Source organism: Paralichthys olivaceus, chromosome 13, assembly GCF_024713975.1.
Source record: "Paralichthys olivaceus isolate ysfri-2021 chromosome 13, ASM2471397v2, whole genome shotgun sequence".
Taxonomy (NCBI): Eukaryota; Metazoa; Chordata; class Actinopteri; order Pleuronectiformes; family Paralichthyidae; genus Paralichthys; species Paralichthys olivaceus.
In genome coordinates this window covers 7,462,174-7,482,175 of record NC_091105.1, presented here as the reverse complement: position 1 = coordinate 7,482,175, position 20,002 = coordinate 7,462,174, and the positions used below count along the sequence as shown (strand labels likewise).

Genomic DNA, 20,002 nt, shown 5'->3' with positions numbered 1-20,002 from the left:
TGAGACCTAAAAAATAAATGTTTACAACTGGGATGTCAAAGCTGCCATATTATATATCTATAACATTTTCACTGATTAATAGAAACTAAAATCTAGAGGGTTGTCTGAACGGATTAATAATAATTTCCAGTAAAAGAAATCAGCTGTAAATAAAATATATTTCGATAGAATTAAATATATATTTGTTTTGCTGTCACTTTAATTTTACAGTGGGCGGTAACCTGAACACTACTGGCTGGAGCTGATTGGCCAGAACACCAGGAAGTGCGGTGCTCTTCCTGTGTTATTATCTGTGCTTATTATCACTGCACAATAATTTAGCCATTTAACGTTAGCGTCAATGTGCAGAAGAAGCCTTTGCTGATTGCTGTCAATTAAAACACGGTAAGTTGTGTTATTTCTTTAAAGCAGATGATGACACTGACAGCCGCTCAGCTGCAGGGAAAGTGCAGTAAAAGAGCCACAGTGCTAGCATTGCTGCTAGAGGCTAATGTGGCGTTAGTGCAGTTTAGCAACGATGCTAACGTTGGATAAAATGGCCAATGGAAGTGTTTGTCCCGCTGCTACACACACGGTTCAGCTGCATTTGCCTCCTAACGTGGTCCTCCCGACTGATTTTGTTCCACAGCAAACTAACGAGGCGGAATCCTGAGAGTGACAACACGAAAGATGAAATCTGTCAAAAAGAAATCTCGGCTCAACAAAGCAAAGAAAGAGGAGACGCAACACTATGAGGTCATTGTGAAATCTGAGACAGAGCCAGGGCTGGGGGGTGAGCTGGAGGCAGGCGAGGAGGTTTACACGAACGGAGATGGTCTCAACATCCGAATCAAGGAGGAGCCACATGCGCAGGAGATCTGCGAGGAGGCAGGAGGCGACACGTCGAGCTGTCCAGGCATCAGACCTGACTCTGTGACATCCTGCTCAGATGTTCAACATCTGCAGGGACACGTGAAGGACGAGTGCGACTCTCCTGACCATCAGCCAGGGTGTGAACCCACCGGAGCTGCCGTCAAGCAGGAGGCAGAGTCGTGGATTAAAGAGGACAGCGACAGCAAGGAGGAGGAGGCAGGCAACATCCAGGAGGATTATGAGGAGAAAGAGGAGGTCTCCACAGGTGGGAGTCAGTTCATGACAAGCACACACAACCTGGATGTTTTTGGTCGCATGAATGAATGAGAGACATGAGTTGCAAGTGTAAAAGAGATTCACAGTTGCATCTCTAATAACATTATAGTCAGAAACAACTTAGAGATAATCTACATATTTTACTTTAAGAGAGGCATGTCCTAACAATTTGCAGTTCTGCATAAATGCATCTCAGGTTGTTTTTATGGAGTTCAGACATTTAAGCCTAAACAACTTCTCAATGACACTAAGGTAAACAACTGATTATATGGCCCTAACATCAGGTGATCCCTGACATCTGCTGGTGGTTGACAACTTATCATAAAACTAGTGTTTGTTCTACAAAAAAACAATAATCAACCACAGAACAGGGAAGTGTATAACCATAAATTCTTCCTTTCTTTAATCATCTCTCCTCTCTGTGTTTATGTGTATTTCTCTCCTTCTTAGAGTCATCGTCTGACTTCTTTCCCTGTCCTCACTGCACCATCTCCTTTACTGACTTGGACTTCCTGGAAAAGCACGTCAAGTGGGTCCATCAGAAAGAGTATCTCGACAAACTGAAAAAATGCCTCTCAAGCCGCACGATAAACCTCATTCCCAAACACAGGTGCACTGTTTGCAGCAGCACCTTTAACTCTAAAGTAAAACTTAGACTACATGTAAGTGAAGTCCATCCTTCTGCCCCTCCGCGCAGGCTCCATCCCTGCCCAACCTGTGCACGTAGCTTCCAGTACCTGAAGAATCTGAAGAATCACTGTCAGCGCTGGCACAACATGTCTGTGGTTACCCGAGGGGGGCATCTGAGCTGCGCTGACTGTGGGAAGAGTTTCAAAGCTACCTGGGGCCAAGGGCCTCATTTGTGTCATGAACCAGTTAACACAGAACCTGAGGACAAGCCAATCTGTCTGGACACTGGTGTGCAGTGTCCCAAATGTGGCAAGAAGGTGCGCACACCTCAAAGTCTGGAGGATCACATGCGCACCCACACAGGTGACCGGCCATTTGTCTGTAAAGATTGTGGCAGGAGGTTTGTAGAGCACAGCGGTTGGCGGCAACACATGAAAATACACACCGGGGAGAAGTCATTCAAATGTCAGGTGTGTGGGAAAACCTTTTCAAGATCGCATCACCTCAAGTCCCACTTAACGACACACTCTGGCAAGAAGGAATATTCTTGCTCTGAATGTGGAAAGGAGTTTGGATTCAAGTCAAGTCTGGTTCTCCATCTCAGGACACATTCCACTGAGAGACCCTTCCACTGCAATGTGTGCGGGAAGAACTTTAACACCCCGAGAAATCTGAGGGTTCACACCAAACTCCACACCAATGAGAAAGCTCACCAGTGCGGCGACTGTGGGCTGAAGACTGTAGATCTCGGGGCATTGAAAATACACCTGCGGACACACACTGGAGAAAGGCCTTACCACTGCACAGTCTGTGGAAATAGGTTTATTCGCCTTGCACATTTGCGAAATCACCAACGCACCCACACTGGTGAAAGACCCTACAAATGCACCGAATGCGACAAGAGTTTCACTCAGTCCGGCGACCTGGTGAAGCATAAACGGATACACTCTGGGGAAAAGCCCTTCGAATGCCCAGAATGCCACCGCCGATACACTACCTCTGGCGATCTGGGCAAGCACAGGAGGAGTCATTCTAACCTGCGTCCCTACACGTGTCAAGAATGCGGGAAAAGCTTTCGTTTGTCAGGGCATTTGAAAACTCACATGTTAACGCACACGGGGGAGAAACCGTATTCCTGCCCCAACTGTCTCCGCAGGTTTGCTCGCTCTCACCATCTTTCTGGACATGTGGCTAAATGTCGCTGATTGTGTTTGAGAAGCCTGTAAATAGTCTAGTCCTGATTTAATCTTGTAATAACGGGAGCTGTAGAGATTCTACTACTACTTTATGTTTATGAATGTGTTAAAGTAAAAACTCATATTTGTAGATTATTATTTAAATGACGTTTCTGTAACCTTCGACTAAGATGACTTTTGTAACTTATTAAAACACATGAATCAGTCTGTTATTGCATGGAACTTATTATAGTACTATCCCAGCTCTTGTTTGAATTTTTTTTTTGCTAGAGTAGCTTTAGACTGGTTGTGCAAAACACTATTATAATGGAGGCTTGAAGAAGTATGCGGCAGAGCTCAGTGGGACATGCATACAAGGGGTTGTTGATGAATGCTGTACTATCTGTAAAAAATAATAAATTATTGGATGAAAGCATGAACACTGTGTGTAATGTGTTTACACACAGGAGAGATCAAATTATTTTAAGCATTTGTGCATATTTGAAATGTCCACAATAAGGATGAACATAAACTTTGGATTTAAAAAATTGACGTTTGTTGATCTTCATGAATAGGTGGGATTTTCTTTGAAAATAATTGAAATGATTAAGTGATTCTCATGATAGTTTACAACTCATTTTCTGTGATTAATTACAAGTTATTCAAAAATACTTAGCTTTGTTCTGAAGGTATTTCCAGATTTCCTAAAGACCCTCTGGATGAAATGAAACTAGGCTCTCAGTAAAGACCATACCGCTGGCAGGCAGAACAATCCTACACATAATTGTCTTGTTCTTATTATAGTAGAAATAGAAAAAAAAATGAAGTGGTCTGATGACCTAAATTATAAATAATACATTTCAAAAATTATCATAGTCACGAGAGCAATTAAGGATAATAATCTAACATAGTAATCTTGCAAACAAAGAAAGTAAATAACTAACCAACAAACAAACTAATCAGCAAATCAACCAACCAACCAACACACAAACAAGCGGACAGGGGTGAAAACCATAGACTGTATATAAAGAGTGAACACATGACCCCCTCGGTGGGTTAATGCTCTGGGCCCATTCAAACTATTTCCTGGGTCACAAGGTCACAACCTCCTGGGTCGAAATCAAAACAAAGATGGCCGCCCCCCGGAAGTAGGCAGGAGTCAACAGCCGAGAAACAGGATTACTTTTTCATTTCCCGACGTGGACATTGTACCGAAGTGCCGAGAAGAGTCTTCGTGGGACCTGAAAACACGGTGAGAGCAGTGGAAAGTGATAAATAACCTCAAACACCTTCAGGGGCCTTCTAATGGAGACTCAGTAACACATGCTAATGATGCTAACACCTGTGGCTGCGGTCAATTAACGTGACTGCGCCGACAAGCTAGCGACCAACACACTGGGTTTACTGCTACATTGAGCTGTTAGCTTTTTGAGAGGATTAGCGAAGATGGCGCCCTTTAGGGACAAGTTTGAAGTTCGACTGAAAGGTTAGGTTTGCTGAAATTACCGCAAAAACTCAACGGGTTCAATCGTAATGATAATTATACAATAAATACGTGTTTTTTTAAATAGAGATTTTCATTGCTAAAGTGGTGCACATCTGTAAAACTCTTAATAAACATTAAATGAATGTAAAGGGAGTAAAAAGTTCACTTGCAAAGGTCTTAATTAATTTGACCAGCTGTAGGTGGTGATGTGTTGTCTTTGAATGTGGGTTGTCAGGAACATTACGTGCTACAGAAGCTTTGGCGTTATAATCTTATAATGAGAAAGTGTTTACGGGCAACGTGAGCGAATTCAATTAAATACATCCTCTAATTTGATGATTATTTCCTCCATCCATTTATTGCAGTTTGTCTGGGTCCAAGTCATAATGATTGAATTCATAAAACCATTAGAAATTAGAATATTATACAGCTGAGAAGCACTGAATACATGTAATTATAGTAATACATTAGGAACAGAATTAGGAATATCAGCCCAGCTAGATTTCCATCACACTCTGTATTTTGTATGATTGTGAAACAGGTATTACATTTATTATATTTTGCATTGAATAATCCTCATTCTGAAAGTGAAGCTGTGTATATATCATGTACATTCACTATATTCTGTCTCACAGTCTGCTCTTACAAATTAAGGGGAAACATATCTATACATTCATATAATTCACCATCTTTATCGACACACAAGTCTAAGATTTCAGTCCTAGACTGTGAATTGGCCTCCTCAGTTTGTCACATAATCAATAAGCTTATTTCTGTATTTAAAATGAATTGAGCGGATGTGACACATTTACACAGAAAAGCAGTTGGTTCACACTCGCATCCGAGTGGCCTCCGTAGCTGCGTGCATGATGTAAAACATTATTTTGTAAAAGCATTAAAGTGATTCGAGTGATAGTAACGGATCACAATGTTATGTATCCTTTTTAAAGCAGACTTACAGCAGGATAAAGATAAAATCTGATATTTAGAGACTATGAGTTACATCTTGGTAATTTCTCCAAGACACACCAAGGATGATATGGCAGTTAAATTGCAGCCTCTGAGAACACAGCAGTTCTGCTTAAGAGACTGCATGATTTTTATTCCCAAGCATTTGGTATAAATGTCTTCAATAGCCTTTAAGGTAATAACAATGCGACAAGTCTCTGTATGTTTGCAAAAAACAGGTAATATGAAGTCCGGCTCACTCTACTGGTATTCTAATCAAATGTTGTGAAATGGAGTGCACATGTAAAAAAGATCACCAACTGTGTTGTTTGCTGGCATAGTAGCAAGTGTTTTGATGAACTTGCACTGATTTCTGGCTTCCCTCACTGTAGATGATCTCCTCTGCACTGACGAGGAAGGCAGGAGTTATGACCCAGGATCGTGAAATAACTACACACACCAAGGAGAAGAGGGTGGATAGGATGTTCAGCCTTGCTTTTTGTGGAGGTATATTCCCTGAAATAAAGACAATGAATTATACCAAAAGGGAACCTGGGTGAAGCAAAAACAACACCTCACAGTTAGTGATACACACAACCTTATTAATATTATGATCAGGTCTGCAAGAGAGGACGAGGACACATTGAAAAGCTGCAATGATGCTGACTGTTAAAAAGTCACATTGGAACAGAAGACCCTCAGATGCAAAAAATCTGCTGTGTAACAAAGTTTTGGAATTGCAAATTTGCAGGCCTGGAGGCATTTGTCAAAAGAGCGACTGAGCCACGCTTAACTGGGCACTATGAGGCAACATCACAAGCTGAGGAGTCGAATGCGACACAAGTAAGCCACCTCACATCTAATCTTTCACTAATCCTGCTCAGTGCAACTAGATGCATCATTGAAGAGTTTTTTAAGCTTGTTTTTATTCATTAGAATATTAATTTCTTGCTCAGACCAGTACAGATTTATTTTAAGGATTCAGTTTTGGTAACAATTTCCATTTTATGTGGAACTTATATATAACAAATATTTTAATGCTGGAAACTAAATCCTTTGGTTGTTGTTGTTAAAATAAATTACTCTCATGTGGTTTACCCCTAATCAATCTAAACTTGTTACTTGTTAACACACAACGACAAAGCAAAATCAAACAAATTTTGTTTATTTTTGGGAAATGTATTCAAAAGGAAAAACTGAAATATTGCATTGAATTAGTTCGTTTTACGACTAAGTTTTGTGGTTATCCATCCAGTAGTTTTTGTGTTATGCTGCTAACATATAGACTGACAAACAAGCGCAGATGAAAACATAACCTCCTTGGCAGACGTAGTAATTTATACAATTTTTTCATCCTGAATTTACACAAATACCCACTGAGTTCAAATACTTGCAGAGCACTTCCCCACACAGTTAATATGGTTCACTAATAGTTAAAGAGGGTGAGTAATAAATACATTTATTATTTATGCAACCCTTGCTGCCTACGTTGCAAAGCAAAAAGGAAGAAATGTTGATGGTAGTTGCAGTTTGTTCTTTTTCTTTTTTGCTGCTCCTTTTACACAGCATGATTCACTACACACAATGAGAAACTGTACTTTTAGATTTGTTGAAATTGTTTTTTAACACGTTTGACAGATGTAAATGTAAAAAAAGTTTACTTCCAGCATTTTTACATGATCCTTTTTTTCTGAAAATTACCTATAAATTATACTTTATGTATTTGTTAAATTTGTATATATGTGGGTAAAAAGATTGATAATATATGTAGCATACGATAACCGAAGACTTTTACTGCCAGTGAGAAGTGTGGCATGGTTAAATAGTCCAAAAAAATAGATCACTATTAGAAAAACAAAACAAAGTTGGATTATACGCATGATAAAAGAAACAGTAGGGGACTAAGTACATGACAAAGAGGAGAAAAGCAGAAATATTTTTAAATTATATGCATGAAAAACAATATTGGAGGGAGGATAAATTGCTCTTTTAGTGTTGTAGATTACATTTGAAAAGCGTTGAATATATTTTGTTATCTCACTGTGTCGCTAGCGTTTTATTTCCTGTTTGGATTGAAATATATTTCTGCCACTTGCAGGGCAGCCATCAGAGGAAGACCTTGCTCACACTTTAATTTACACCCAGGATATGCATCACTAGGACAAGGGCCACATTCAAACCTGTCTCAGTCAATTCAGTGGGAATTGGTCTATTATTTTTATGTCCGCAATTACGAGGACAGAGCCGTAACTACGACTCCGGCACAGATAACAAAGATATATTTAGGAGTAAATAATATTGACTGTACCTTTGTTTAAAGCTGGAATCAATACTTCTTAAAGCGTGTCCATTTTTCATTTAGCCGCGTCATGTCTGTGCGGAGGAGGGGCAGAGAGATGAATGGGTGGATCCTCTAATTCCCCCTGTTGCAGTTATCATAATTGTTGAACAGCCACGGTTTTTAAAGATCTGGTTCGAGGAGAGGGAGGCCACACAAAGAAAGTTAATAGATTTGTAAAATTGAGATAGATTGCACAGCAGCCGTTTTTGGAACGTTCCATCGGCGTGGCAGGCAGATGGACAAATGTGATCCAGGGATGAGGAGGTTGGGGAGGGATTGCGGAGGGGGTGGTGGTGGAGGCTGCAGCACACGGCAGCACAGAATACATCCTGACAAATAAAGGCGTTACTGTTTACCCGTTTATATCTCACGGTCTGGCGGGTGATAGCCGGATAGATCACAGTTTGAGGCCTGCATGAGCTTTAGAGCGGATGAGACGGCTGATGAATTCTCTGTGAGAGGCAGCAGTGAAACAACAGTAGTTCCTCTCTTGAGGCACCAGGGGGAAATGGATAGCTGTGGAAAGGATGCTTCAGGGAATAGACAAGCTGGCGAGAAGTTTGGGCCATTTGTTAGAACTATATGGAATAAGCCTGTGGTCAGAATTGCATATAGAAAATATTTTTTTATGTCCCATTGTAAAGCTGCATCATACCTCCTCCTCCATCATAAACTGTGTTGTTTCATCTGATAGTGCTCCCCGTGTTAGACCTCTGACCCTGTCATTTGTCTGCTGAAGATGGCTTTTAGAACCTCCTAAAGGATCTTTTACAGCAGTGATTTATCCACAGGGGCCTACATTTGTTTCCATCCGTTTTGATATTGGTCATTGTTTTCACATTTGATGCATTCAGGCTTTTCTCTGCTGCTCAGAAATCTTTCCCATATCCAATTTTTTACCTTTCCCGTGTCCAATTTTCCCTAATATTCAGATGATTATGGCGTGATGTTTTCCTTCCCTCCTTTCAGCATTCTGCTCTTTTTCTCTCCCTCTCCTATTTTTCCCCTGATTCTCTTTCCTCCTTAGATCCTGACATATGGCTCCATGATACGAATGTTTTCAGTGACATTATGGTTAATCCGCGCTGAAACAGTGGCTGAGATTCCACTGCAAATCATCCACAAATGAAAACATAAAATCTTACACTTACTTAGCTTCTCCTATCCCAATTCCAAATGGCTGAAAAATATTTTCAATCTGCCCCCTCTGACAGACAGGTCATAGTGTTTTTACGTTGCAGTCTGAGAATTAAATTACCCCCATATTGAATGTTATCAAAGTCCAGTTGAGAGGATTTTCTTTTTGTAATGTACTTTGAGCTATCCAATTTTCCTTGTATTTACTGTCTATATTTTTGTCAATTTGGTGGAGGAACATATTGTGTGCGTTGGCGCTGGGTGTCACTAGTGTCGTCACGCTACAGTGGTTTTGGTGTTGGCTGGCCTCGGAGGTCAGTGTGTGGGAAGAGATGGTGGCTCTGCAGGGCTTTGCGGCAGCTCTTGGCCTGTCCCTTTGGGCTCCGACAGGCCCACATCCACTCCTCTCATTCATGAAGGGGTCAACACACGGGTCAAAACACACCGTTTGACTCCCCGCAACACTCTGGTGCGTGTGGGCGTAGATGAAACCGGGTATTTTGTGGGCCTTTGGTAAACTGCAGCTGGTAGCGGCTCTTACTTCTCCCTCTCAAGTCCAAATGTGCCTAAAAGCATGGCTCACACAAAGGCAGAAGGGAGAAAATACTGTTAAATTGTGTTGCATTGAATGCTGAGAGTGGGATGCCGAGTTGCACATAAAGGGATGGAAAGACACCGTTTATTCCCTATTAGTATCACCACGTTGACAGCTTGGCCAAGAGGTAAGGAAGGCTTCTCTCTCCCTCAACCACATCTAATGCTAGCACTGAGAAACAATGCGGGGCCACACTAACACGTTCCCCACACAGCCAGCTGCTATCGTGGTGACTGCCGGAGTAGATCTCTGTGACCACGGCCTCCCTCCTCCTCCTCACTCTGTAACCTCTTGCTCTCTCTGTCTCTTTAGTGGAGGGATAGAGATGTGGAGGGCGAGAGAGACTGACAGTGTGCGCTCCCCTGCTCAGTAAATATGAACTGCACCCAGCAGACAGACTCATTCATCACAGGGGAAAGAGGGGGAAGAGAGGGGGGTGTCTGGAGGCAAGGTGCAGGGATACAGAAAGGACTAAGAGAAATGTCCAAAAGACGGAGAGAGATGGGAGGGAGGAAGAGGAGGAAGAAGAGAGGTGGGAGGAATAGGAAGTAGATGGAAAGAAGATGAAAGAAAGGAAAGTGTTCTGGGTGAAGCGAGTGGGAGAAAGAGATAACAGGCCGAGAAGGGGGAGAGAGTCCTGGATGATTGAAGGATAAATAAAGGATAGCAGATGTGCATGGGGAGGAGAAACCTCAAGCATGAGCACAAGTGATGAAATACAGGAAGACATTTTATATCTCATCACCAAGAGATCTTGTGTTGCGTTCTCTGCCTTTAAGCATCTTGTTATAGGAGTAGCATTAGTTTTGCAGCCCCCTGGTCAGGAAGGTCATGTCCCACTCAGACTTGTTGCTTTTCAGATTGCGACCTTGATTATGCTCTCGAGGATCTGCACTCGCATCTGGAGGTCATGCTCTTTCATTGTGAACTCATTTTTCTCATGCACATTAGAGTTAAAATGCCACGTGCATGAGGTGAGAAAACAGTTTTCTCAGGTTGAATTATATTTGAGAGAATAAAACAAAGTATCTTGTAATTTCAAGTATACAAGATATTTGCAATAAAATAAACCAATTGTATTGAACCTGTATCCTTTATCCTATAGAGCTAGTATTATTAGTTTTTTACAGATTTCTAACAATTAGTACTGAAGCTGCAGCGGAGTGCAATACACAAGATGTATTTGCTTACTGAGAGACATGCAGTATTTATTGTGCATTGATTATTCTTCCTAATCACACCAGAGCAGCAACATAAATTCTTCCAGCTGTCATTCTGTAGACAGTGTTCGTCATTTTAAAATGAACTTCTATTTTACTGAACTTCCAAATACTCTTCATAGCAGATTCCGGTGCCCTTTCCAGTCCATGTCCTCAATTTCCAACAACTTCCCCCTCTTCACTCCGACCAAAATCCACCTCCTCTCCATCTTTTTCCACTCTGCAGAAAGACAGGAGAGAGGGAAGATGATGTGTGACAGATGCCATATTTCGACCTTCTGTCAGGGAGATTAATATTGACACTGTGTTTCTTACCAGGGGCTTGTTGACTGTGTGTGTTGGGCTTTGATTTCATTATCCTCTGCTCAGCCACTTTTTTCGTAAGAATCAGACAATAACAGATGTGGCGACTGAAATGGAGACTGTGGTATCGGAGGGGCTGAGTGAACAAGTCATATTGCCGAGCGGGTCGACCATCAGTCCTGTGGAACTGTAAAACCCCCCAAGGATACATAGCACAGAGACCCTTCAATTTTATCAACCCTATCAGCTCGACAGTAGCAAGGCCCGCGAGCTGCTGTACATAAGTGTCGCAGCTGTAGCCAGAAATATGTGTGTTGAAATATGTTGTTTGAGCTGAGTATAAGGGGAAGTACATTTACTCAAGTAAAATTCTAGGGAAATTTTTAAAAATCCAGTTATACTTCAATGCATTTTAAGGGAAAATATTGCACTTCAAACTTTAGTACATTTATTTGATAGATATAAACATTGCTTTATACATGGTGATCACATACCTCTGCCAAGGTCCTACAGTGAAATCCCATTTACCTTCAGTAGATCTGGATTTTAATTTGGATGCGCACTAAAGAATATCAGTCCCCTTCATGTGCCTGATTTTTTTTGTCATCAAGAGCCGTGAATTACTCCCTTAGAAAGTTTAAAAAAACAGCATCTCGCAATGTTAAAGAAAGAGAAAAAAACATGTCTGGGTCCAACTCAAAATCTAACGGGTTCTACCTCGGTTCATGCCTCATCCGGTCCACAATTGCCTAGAAATCAGTTGAGTAGTTTTTGCATAATTTTGCTAACAAACAAACAGATGAAGATGTTACCTTCTTCGGAAAAATAACGTTGTTAGTGCTCTCTGGTGTACAAACTATGTAATAGCATCAGTTTAAAAATGGCCTTAAAGGTATTTCTCGTGCAATGTGTGGGCATTAAACATACACACAGATCCAGATTTACAATACACTAAAATTATATCGGTAGCTATAATAAATCAGAAAATGTCATAAAAAAGATTTTCCTCTGATATTTGTGTAGTTACTTGATATGGACCACAGTATTTCATCTGAGACATCATTCTGAAAGAAGATCTTATTTTAAAGAAAAGTTGAATTTTGCAATTATTAAAACAAAGGTTTTATGTACAATCAGTGGCAGCTCTGTAAATGTCGGTGTTTCTTGAGTTAAATTAAACTGATCAATTTAAAAAAGTGAACCTTTATTGTTCTTCTCAGATTTGTACAATTGCAGGATCAGTTATTCCAACAGCTAAAGCAAACAGATCAATGCATATTAGTAAAAGTACAGACATATCAGATTATAACAATGACAGGAGCCATTCTGCCTGCATAGAGAGTGCTTTTACTTCTGATACTCATTCAAGTAAAAGTTTGCTATTTGTACAAAGTGGCTGTGCTTTTTTTCCCCTAAAAAGCTGAATAATTCTCCTTTCACTAAGAGTTTCTTAATAATGATTTCGGTCTTAAATCTTGCATTGTACTTAACTAATTCAATCATCTAAAATTGTAAGTGAGTGAGCCAAATATCAAAAATATAACCATGTTTTTTTTTTAAATATGCTCAGCCCAGATTGTGAAGGGTACGTTATGTGTGGTTTGGAGTTGGAGAAGTAACTGGTTTTGCTGAGTGCCTCGTAGCCCTGGTTATTTGGATCTATCCCTCAGTCAGATCATCCTAAATCCTCCTATATTGTATGATCCTCTCTTCCTTCATCCCTTCCACCCTTCATTGTCTCTCCATGCCTGTAATAGAACTGCAGACTGACTCATTGACTCGGCAGAGTGTAATAAAATCAAATTGATTCATTTTTAATTCCTTTTGTTGATTTGAAAAAATCTACAAGTGGCTCTGTGTCTGCGGGCCAAAGCTCACTGGCCTTCATCTCCAACTTGTAAGCCTCTGAGAACTTTCTGGTGCTTATCGAAACATTTCTGCGGTGGATGCGAGAGATGGATCCTACAGCTTCCTGATTTTGTAATTTCAAAGCGTGAGGCTTGCTGTTGGTGGGAGAATAAAATCAATAGGTCTCTGTGGAGAGGAGCAGGTATAGGCTTGTAGTCCTGTGATATGAGTGAGGATCCAAAACAGGAAACGCAGCCAAAGGAGGAGGAAATGCGGCGGAGCAAAGCAGCTTCAGCGAATAAACAAATAGAAAGCAAAGCAGGAGAGATAATGTTCGAAGGAGACAAGAGACCGATGGGGGAAACAGTTGTCGCCAGAGACTTTTATTGACTTCCCCCCCCCCCCTCCTTCTCTCTCCACGTGACTACCAGATAAATTCACACAGAGAGAGGGAGAAGGGTAGTGAGGGGAGAGAGAGAGAAATGAGAAAATAAATTACTCTGGAAAGATATGACGATAGGCTACACGCGGCTTTAAATCTAAAAGGGAATTCGCGACACACTCGACCAATTTGTCACTGTGCTTTTTGCCTCTTTTCATTTCTTTTTTTGCTTCTTTCCCCCTATTATTTTTCACCCCTTCAATACCCCGATGCCCCTAATTTACCCCACTTTTCCCTTGTAGGCCTGTCCAATTCTTCTTCACTCCATGTGTTTCAAATCTATTCTTCAAGATCTAAACATTGTGGTGGCATCCTGTTGTTGTCATGTGAGGATTTAAGTTTTTTATTTCTTTACTCTTTCTCTCTTTTTCTCTTTCTAATCCACCTGCCATGAAAAGGTGTTTCCTCAACGCCCAGCTCTTTATGTTTCTATTTGTAATTTATGATAAATCCATAAATCCATGCACCTGAGCTCATCCTTCAAAAGGTTTTCCTTCATCTGTAACTACAATCAGATCTAAACCACCTCCTCCTTCTCCTCCTCCTCCTCCTGCTCTGCAAACATGGTACTATCAAAATCTAAGAGAAAGGAGGAAATGAGATGCATCGTAAAAAAGAATGAGCGGGCTCACGTTAAAGGATGGCTGGAAAAGAGGTGGAAGAATGGAATGGAGAACAGAAAAGAAAGAAAACGCAGACTTAAAGTATACCCCCTCTCTTTTATTTAATTTAGACGCCAGGCGAAAATCGATCCTGCCATTCGATACGCAATCCGAATCAAGGCGAATTAAGCGGGCGGAAATTAACTCTGAAAATATTTTTGATGGAGTGGCTTGTAGTCTCTCGGCCAAATGGACTGCAAAGTGGAACAAATGACAGGGGCCTAGTGGTGGAGACAGCGCCGCTCCATCTTCCATTAGGCCGTAATGGGATAGGTCCAGCCCCCTAGCTCGACTCGGCTGCATTAATCAAAACAGCCGCTATATGAAGATTTATGGTTCTCCACTCCAGCGAAGCCGGAGCCGGAGCCAGTTCTCGCTGTGTATGTTTGAAGGAGGGGGTCGGTAGTCTCTCTCTCCCTCCCTCTCCCCCCTCTCTCTCTCCCTCTCTCTCTCCCTCTCTCCCTCCCTCTCCCCCCTCTCTCTCTCTCTCTCTCTCTCTCCCTCTCCCTCTCTCTCTCCCTCTCTCTCTCCCTCTCCCTCTCTCTCTCCCTCTCTCTCTCCCTCTCCCTCTCCCTCCTATGGACTTTGCCCCTACCTGTGGGCCTATACATATCATGCGTGTCACGCCTTTAAGCACACACATGCACCTTTAATCCAGAGACTGTAATCGCATGTTGTCATTTATTTTATTTTTTTTTGTCAACAGGCGTATGAAGCCCTGAATCTTCTGTTGACTCGGTAATATATCTGTAAAAGCCAGTTTATATGACTATGAGCATGGCACTTAATCAAACATTATGTTAAGTAATGTGGGACAGGGCTACAAAGGGCTCTCTGACCTTCAGATGCCACAAGGAATAAACCATAAACAAGAAAGCCAAACATTTAGAAACGCCGGATAGTTTCTCCTTTAAATGTTCTGGGTTGTAGCCTGCAGGATTTAATTTTTTTTATCAATTTGATGAATCATAGATTTTAAATGTCAATCGACTCATCTACAGGTAAAAAAAGACCTTGTGGCAGCTCTGTGGGTGTGCTGTCCACACAGCCCTGATTTGATGTTTTGATGTGTTGTTTTCTTGTGTTTTTTGAGTCATCTGTCCTGAGCAGCGTGTCCTCTCTGAATCTCCTCCCTGTGTGGTTTGCCTGTTGTCACCTCTTAGCCATCCAACATAACAAACAGCAGACAAACAAAATGGGCATCCTCTGGCGTTCAGTGGTGAGAGTTTAGATTACAGCCCGTATTGCTGCGGCTCCTCTCTCCACGGCAGCCCATTAGGACTGAATGGCCCGGCGAGCAGGCCACTGCTGTGACGAGCTGAAAGGACAGACAGGGGGAGACAGTGTGACGGAGAAGAGTGCGGCGGCTCAAGTAGATTGGAGCTGGGATCCGTCCAAAAAACTTCTGCCAAGTTTTGATAAGATGAGACTGATCGGACCCACTGCAGAGAGACCCCCACTTTACTTTCTTTCTCACTCTCTCTTTGTTTTCTTGGTAGAGGCAGGGTGGATGAATTCTTCCCAATAGATTGATTACACCTCCATCTTTTCACATGCACACACACAGCTCTCTATTACTTAACTTTCAAAGCACTTTCCTTTTCTCCTCTCCTTTATCCCCTGTATCTTGTCAGTGTTTTTTCTCCATTGTTTGTGTCCCCTCTCCTTCTGGCCCACTATCCTATTCCACTTCAGTCTCTATATTTCCCTCATTCCCCATCCTCCGGCCTCTAACTCTCCCATGCGGATAACCAAACCAGCATGGAGACATCTCTATATCCATCTATCTATCTCCTTTCCTTTTTCCACCTCCCCCTCCTCCCGTCCTTTCCCCTTTCCCTTTCTTCTCCCTCTTTTCCTTGTGAGCAAAGGGGAAGCTCGCTGCCAGTTTCAGTCTGCCAAAGGGTTTATTTAAATTAGAAACGCTTCAATCTCCTCACTCCCCCTCTTTCCTCTCTCTTTCTTTACCTCATTCACTTTCTTACCTCTTTCTCGCGGCCGACGGTGACTCCCTTTCCTGGCTGACAGCCTCTTGGGTCCCGTCAATGCCAGGCAACTTTGTTTTGTAGATGGAAGTGGTGGAAAGCTGGGGTTGGAAGGACAGAGGAAATGAGGAAGAGGAAAAGTAGAGGTGGGAGAGTGGGAGTTGGAGAAGGGTCAGGGGAGACCTGTTAGTCAGTGTACTTTAGTTCCTTCTTCCTCTCACGGCTCATTCCACCCAGATTAGGACCTGTAAATGGCTTTAGGCTACTTCACCTGGCTATGGATCTCTACATCTCACAGGAATACGAGCAAAGCATTAGCTTTCACTCTTTCATTATCACACATTCAGATCTGTCTTGTCTTAAAAGCCCCCACCCCATTTTTTTAAAACATATTTTCTCTCCATTCCTTTGCAGTTTTCCTCCTAATTATTGTCACATTTCTCCTCCACTGTCTCTGTGACAAGGAAGGGTCGAGCATCAGACCTAATCATCTCTTCTGTTAACAGTGACCCATCTCTCCGATAATCCCTCTATCCCTCCCTCCCTGGGCTCTAATCCCCCCCTCACACGCACCCCTCCTCCTCAACCATTAACACACAATTATTTTGGGGGCTGACACGGGCGCGGGGGAGGAAACGAGGTGTGGAGAACACAGAGAGACTGTCTCTCTAATGGCTGAGTGACAACAGACGAGCTCATAGATCATGGAGATTATTAATACCACTGTTAAACACCCCATTCAAGGGCCGCCACCATCCATAGACACACGCATCTGAAATGTGCATACATAAATTCTCAGCCCCCCATCATATCTCATTCCCGGCACACATCTTCATATGAGCTGTCATTCGTGTTCGGTGAATCGGCATCAATTTCATTTGAGTCATTTAAACAATGCCGGGTGCTCATTACAGCATGTGGTTAAGGGGTAGAATCAGATTTACAATTACAACTCTCAGTGGCAGAGAAGACAATTATTCACGAGGTCGTTTCCTTATGATTCGCCTCCTGCTATATTTCTAATGACGGTAATTCCAGGTTTGATCTGATTATTGTGTATACAGTGATGTGGGAGATTCTCTGTGACTTGCCAGTAATGACCAGGGAAATGTGGCCTTCATATGGCAGTGGGGGCCCATCTACAGAGAGGAGATTGAAAGAGTGTGTGTGTGTTTGTGCGTCAATGACCTGTCCGTTTAACCGGTGGGATTCTGGGGAGATGGCAGAGGGGAGCCAGGCGTCCCCAGAGAGTAGGGTCTGGGGAAATCACACTCTCACTTTCACACAACAACCTGGAGGCAGCATAGCAGCTGGCAGCAGCCAATACACACCCTCCCACTCTCCATATCCTAGTTTATATGCAAAGAGACTCCTAAACACACTGGATCTGCGATGTGTGGCCTGCGTAAAAATTCAGAATTCAGTGAGAATCACGCATCAAGCTCCTATATAGCAACCACACGATCTGTTTGTCAAACTACTTAGTGAAAGGAATCCAAGGTTTTTATCATTTTATCAATAATGTAGTTTTGTTGGGCACTTAAACAACTTTTTTACAACATCCCTAACTTCCAGAATTGGAACTTGCAGGAACCAGCCAATAACAAAAGGAGTTTCTAGTCAAAGCAGGGGTTGTAAAAGCTTACTTTAGTGTCGTACTGCTCCATTAGCTGATCTCAGGTCTCCCTTTAAGCTCTGCTAGTGCCAGCTCATTGATTCCTTAACTAATCACTCTAATTAAAATGCCTTTTATTCATTCAGTGGTTTACATGGCAGTCTACCACTTGTATTCAGCGATCAATTGTCGCACAAGTGCACAGAAAATTCTCTCAACAATTTCAGCAGATTTCTTACTGTTGTGGACTAAGATATTCATTCTCCTCTTACTTTTATCTTAAGAGCACTTTAATTGAGCATGATGGTGCTGGCTCTGGTCAAGGCCTGCTCCCAGTACATGCCACTATGAGGCTTACAATACTTTGTCACCTGAGGAAATTGGTTTCCTGTTTATGCTGCATGTAATAAATCTGTCTCTTTGTCTATGAATGATTCAAGCAGAGAGAATGTGCGCGCTCATTATTTGAAGAAATTACAACAGTGGAGTCATTAAATAATTAAATAATCCTGCCAAAGAATTATACATTGTCTCAAGCTGTCTTATTTTGATGGATGTGTGTTTATGACTCGTTCCGCCTAGAAATCCCTACAACATTTCTTTCCTGATAATATATCAATTTATCAGCAGAGATTTTTATGTTAATTTCCTGCCCCCTCCGTCTAAAACAAAGTATCTCACTCCTAAACGATCTCGAACTAATTAAGCAAGCGTTAATTAAAAATTCGAGAGAGGATGAGCGCGGTGTACGATTGTTATGGAAACGTTGAAGTTAATCAAGCTCTCAAATTATTGATAACATCCTTAGAACAGTGATCGATCGGGAAGACATTAAGTGGCAAAATAAAGCAGCCGCGTTCGGATTTGATGGGTGTGTTTGTGTGTGTGCGCGTGCGTGTGCGTAAAGCAGTGTGCAGTGCACAGTACACATTAGTCCGCATGACACATGGGATATCTTATTTTGTGTCATTCCAAACTTGCCCGTGTGCACGTTGAACGTGCGTGGCTCGTGGGTGTGCAAGTGTGATGGTGGAGATGTGTAAGCGTGTGCACGCGCGCGCGTGTGCGTAAGGCAATGTGCAAAACTTAGATACACAAAACATAATAATAAAATCTTTTGTGCCATTCCAAACTCGCCTGTTTGTGCGCGTGCGTGTGCAAGGAGTGGTGATGCCGGGGGAGGCGTGTGTACGTGCGTGCGCGTAAAGCAGTGTGCAAAAACCTAGGTGCACACCATACGTAATATTAGTTCACATGACAAACCGGATATCTTTCCAAAGTTGCCTGAGTGCACGTGAACGTCCGTTGCTCTTGCGTGTGCAAGTGTGGTGACAGTGGAGGACTTGTGTATTTGCGTGCGCGTGTGCGTAAAGTAATGAGCAAAAACAATTGGTTGCACACTAAATAACATTAGATATCTTCTTTTGTGTCATTCCTAACTTGTGTGTTGTGCACGAGAACGTCCGTGGCGCGTGCTAGTGTGCAAGGGTGATGGTGGAGGAGGTGTTTATTTGTGTGCACGCGTGTGTGTGTGTGTGTGGGGGGGGGGTCTCTCTACCACACAGACCATTAATCAACATGTACGTTCAGATTGCATGTTGAACTCCGGGATATTGACGCACGCTGATATGAATATTTCCCCTCTTTTCACGGCCTCGCGCCGGTTTTTAAAAGGCGGTGTTTCCATGTTTCTCTCCCCGCGCGCCTGCATGTCTGTTAACGCCGGTGTCAGAGCGCGTGTGTGGCATGTACTTACAAGGCGCTTCATCATCCCACCAGCGATGGGAGCAATTCACCCATAAAGTGGGTCTTTCGCCCATAAATAATATTCAAGTCGCTCTATTGTTAAGTGAAAAGTTGACTGGTGTTTGATTTTTTTTTTCGTATTTTTTTTCTTCTTCTTCTTTTTCCGCGGCGACCTCGGGTTAGGACTCATACATCACGGGATGACAGCTATAGAAAGGCCCTAAATTAGCAACTAAATCGAATATTGATCAGCTATGTGCGGCCCTGCGAGTCGCGCCTCCTTGCCGTTTTTTTCAGAGAAGGGGAGGAGGGGGGATGTTGGAGGATAGACGGGGGGGTGTGTGAAAACGAGAGATAGAGGGGGGACGGTGGGGGTGGTGAAAGGTACCTCTCTCCTTCTTTCTCTCACTCTCTTTCTCTGCTTGAGTTTAAGTGTGTGTGTGTGTTTTATTGTGCATTGCTTTGGACTCTGAATGTGTATTTTTATATTTGCAGTTTTTGCACAACAACATCACTATAATCTGCATCTCTCAGCAGACCCCAGATCAGTTTATTTCACACTTTAGCTGTCCATCCATCTACATCCACATCCAGATGTGTCCCCCTCCTCCTCATCAGGCCGGGGGGTATTGCTTCTTATCGTTTACATAAAGTTCAAATGAAGTCCCTCACTTCCCCACACTTGCGCATTGGCTACCGTTTATGGATCATCGACTGTGCCGGCGCTGTTGCATCGACTTC

General features: G+C 42.4%; 2 protein-coding genes across 3 annotated transcripts in view; both read left to right on the top strand.

The window, feature by feature from the left end:
• The first annotated feature begins 244 nt into the window (after positions 1–244).
• On the top strand, positions 245–3,373 carry LOC109633262 (zinc finger protein 436). Its single transcript, XM_020092995.2, has 3 exons — positions 245–384; positions 629–1,117; positions 1,579–3,373. Exons 2-3 carry the CDS (start codon positions 670–672, stop codon positions 2,961–2,963), a joined length of 1,833 nt encoding a protein of 610 aa, XP_019948554.2. The 5' UTR covers positions 245–384; positions 629–669; the 3' UTR covers positions 2,964–3,373.
• A 529-nt stretch (positions 3,374–3,902) lies between these two features.
• The window catches only part of erfl1 (Ets2 repressor factor like 1), an 84,474-nt gene continuing 68,374 nt past the window's right edge, over positions 3,903–20,002 (top strand). Inside the window, exons 1-3 of one of the 2 annotated variants that reach the window (XM_020092602.2) lie at positions 3,903–4,185; positions 5,760–5,874; positions 6,119–6,210. The gene's annotated coding sequence lies outside the window, so the exon portion shown is untranslated. Of the gene's footprint in view, positions 4,186–5,759; positions 6,211–20,002 lie in introns of both variants that reach the window. The other variant, XM_020092604.2, reaches the window with a different exon arrangement.

Bases quoted from the DNA above. Each gene is read 5' to 3' on its own strand.
- LOC109633262 (XM_020092995.2), top strand. From the start codon at position 670: ATGAAATCTGTCAAAAAGAAATCTCGGCTCAACAAAGCAAAGAAAGAG. The intron at 1,118-1,578 runs GTGGGAGTCAGT...TCTCCTTCTTAG, and splicing joins GAAAGAGGAGGTCTCCACAG to AGTCATCGTCTGACTTCTTT.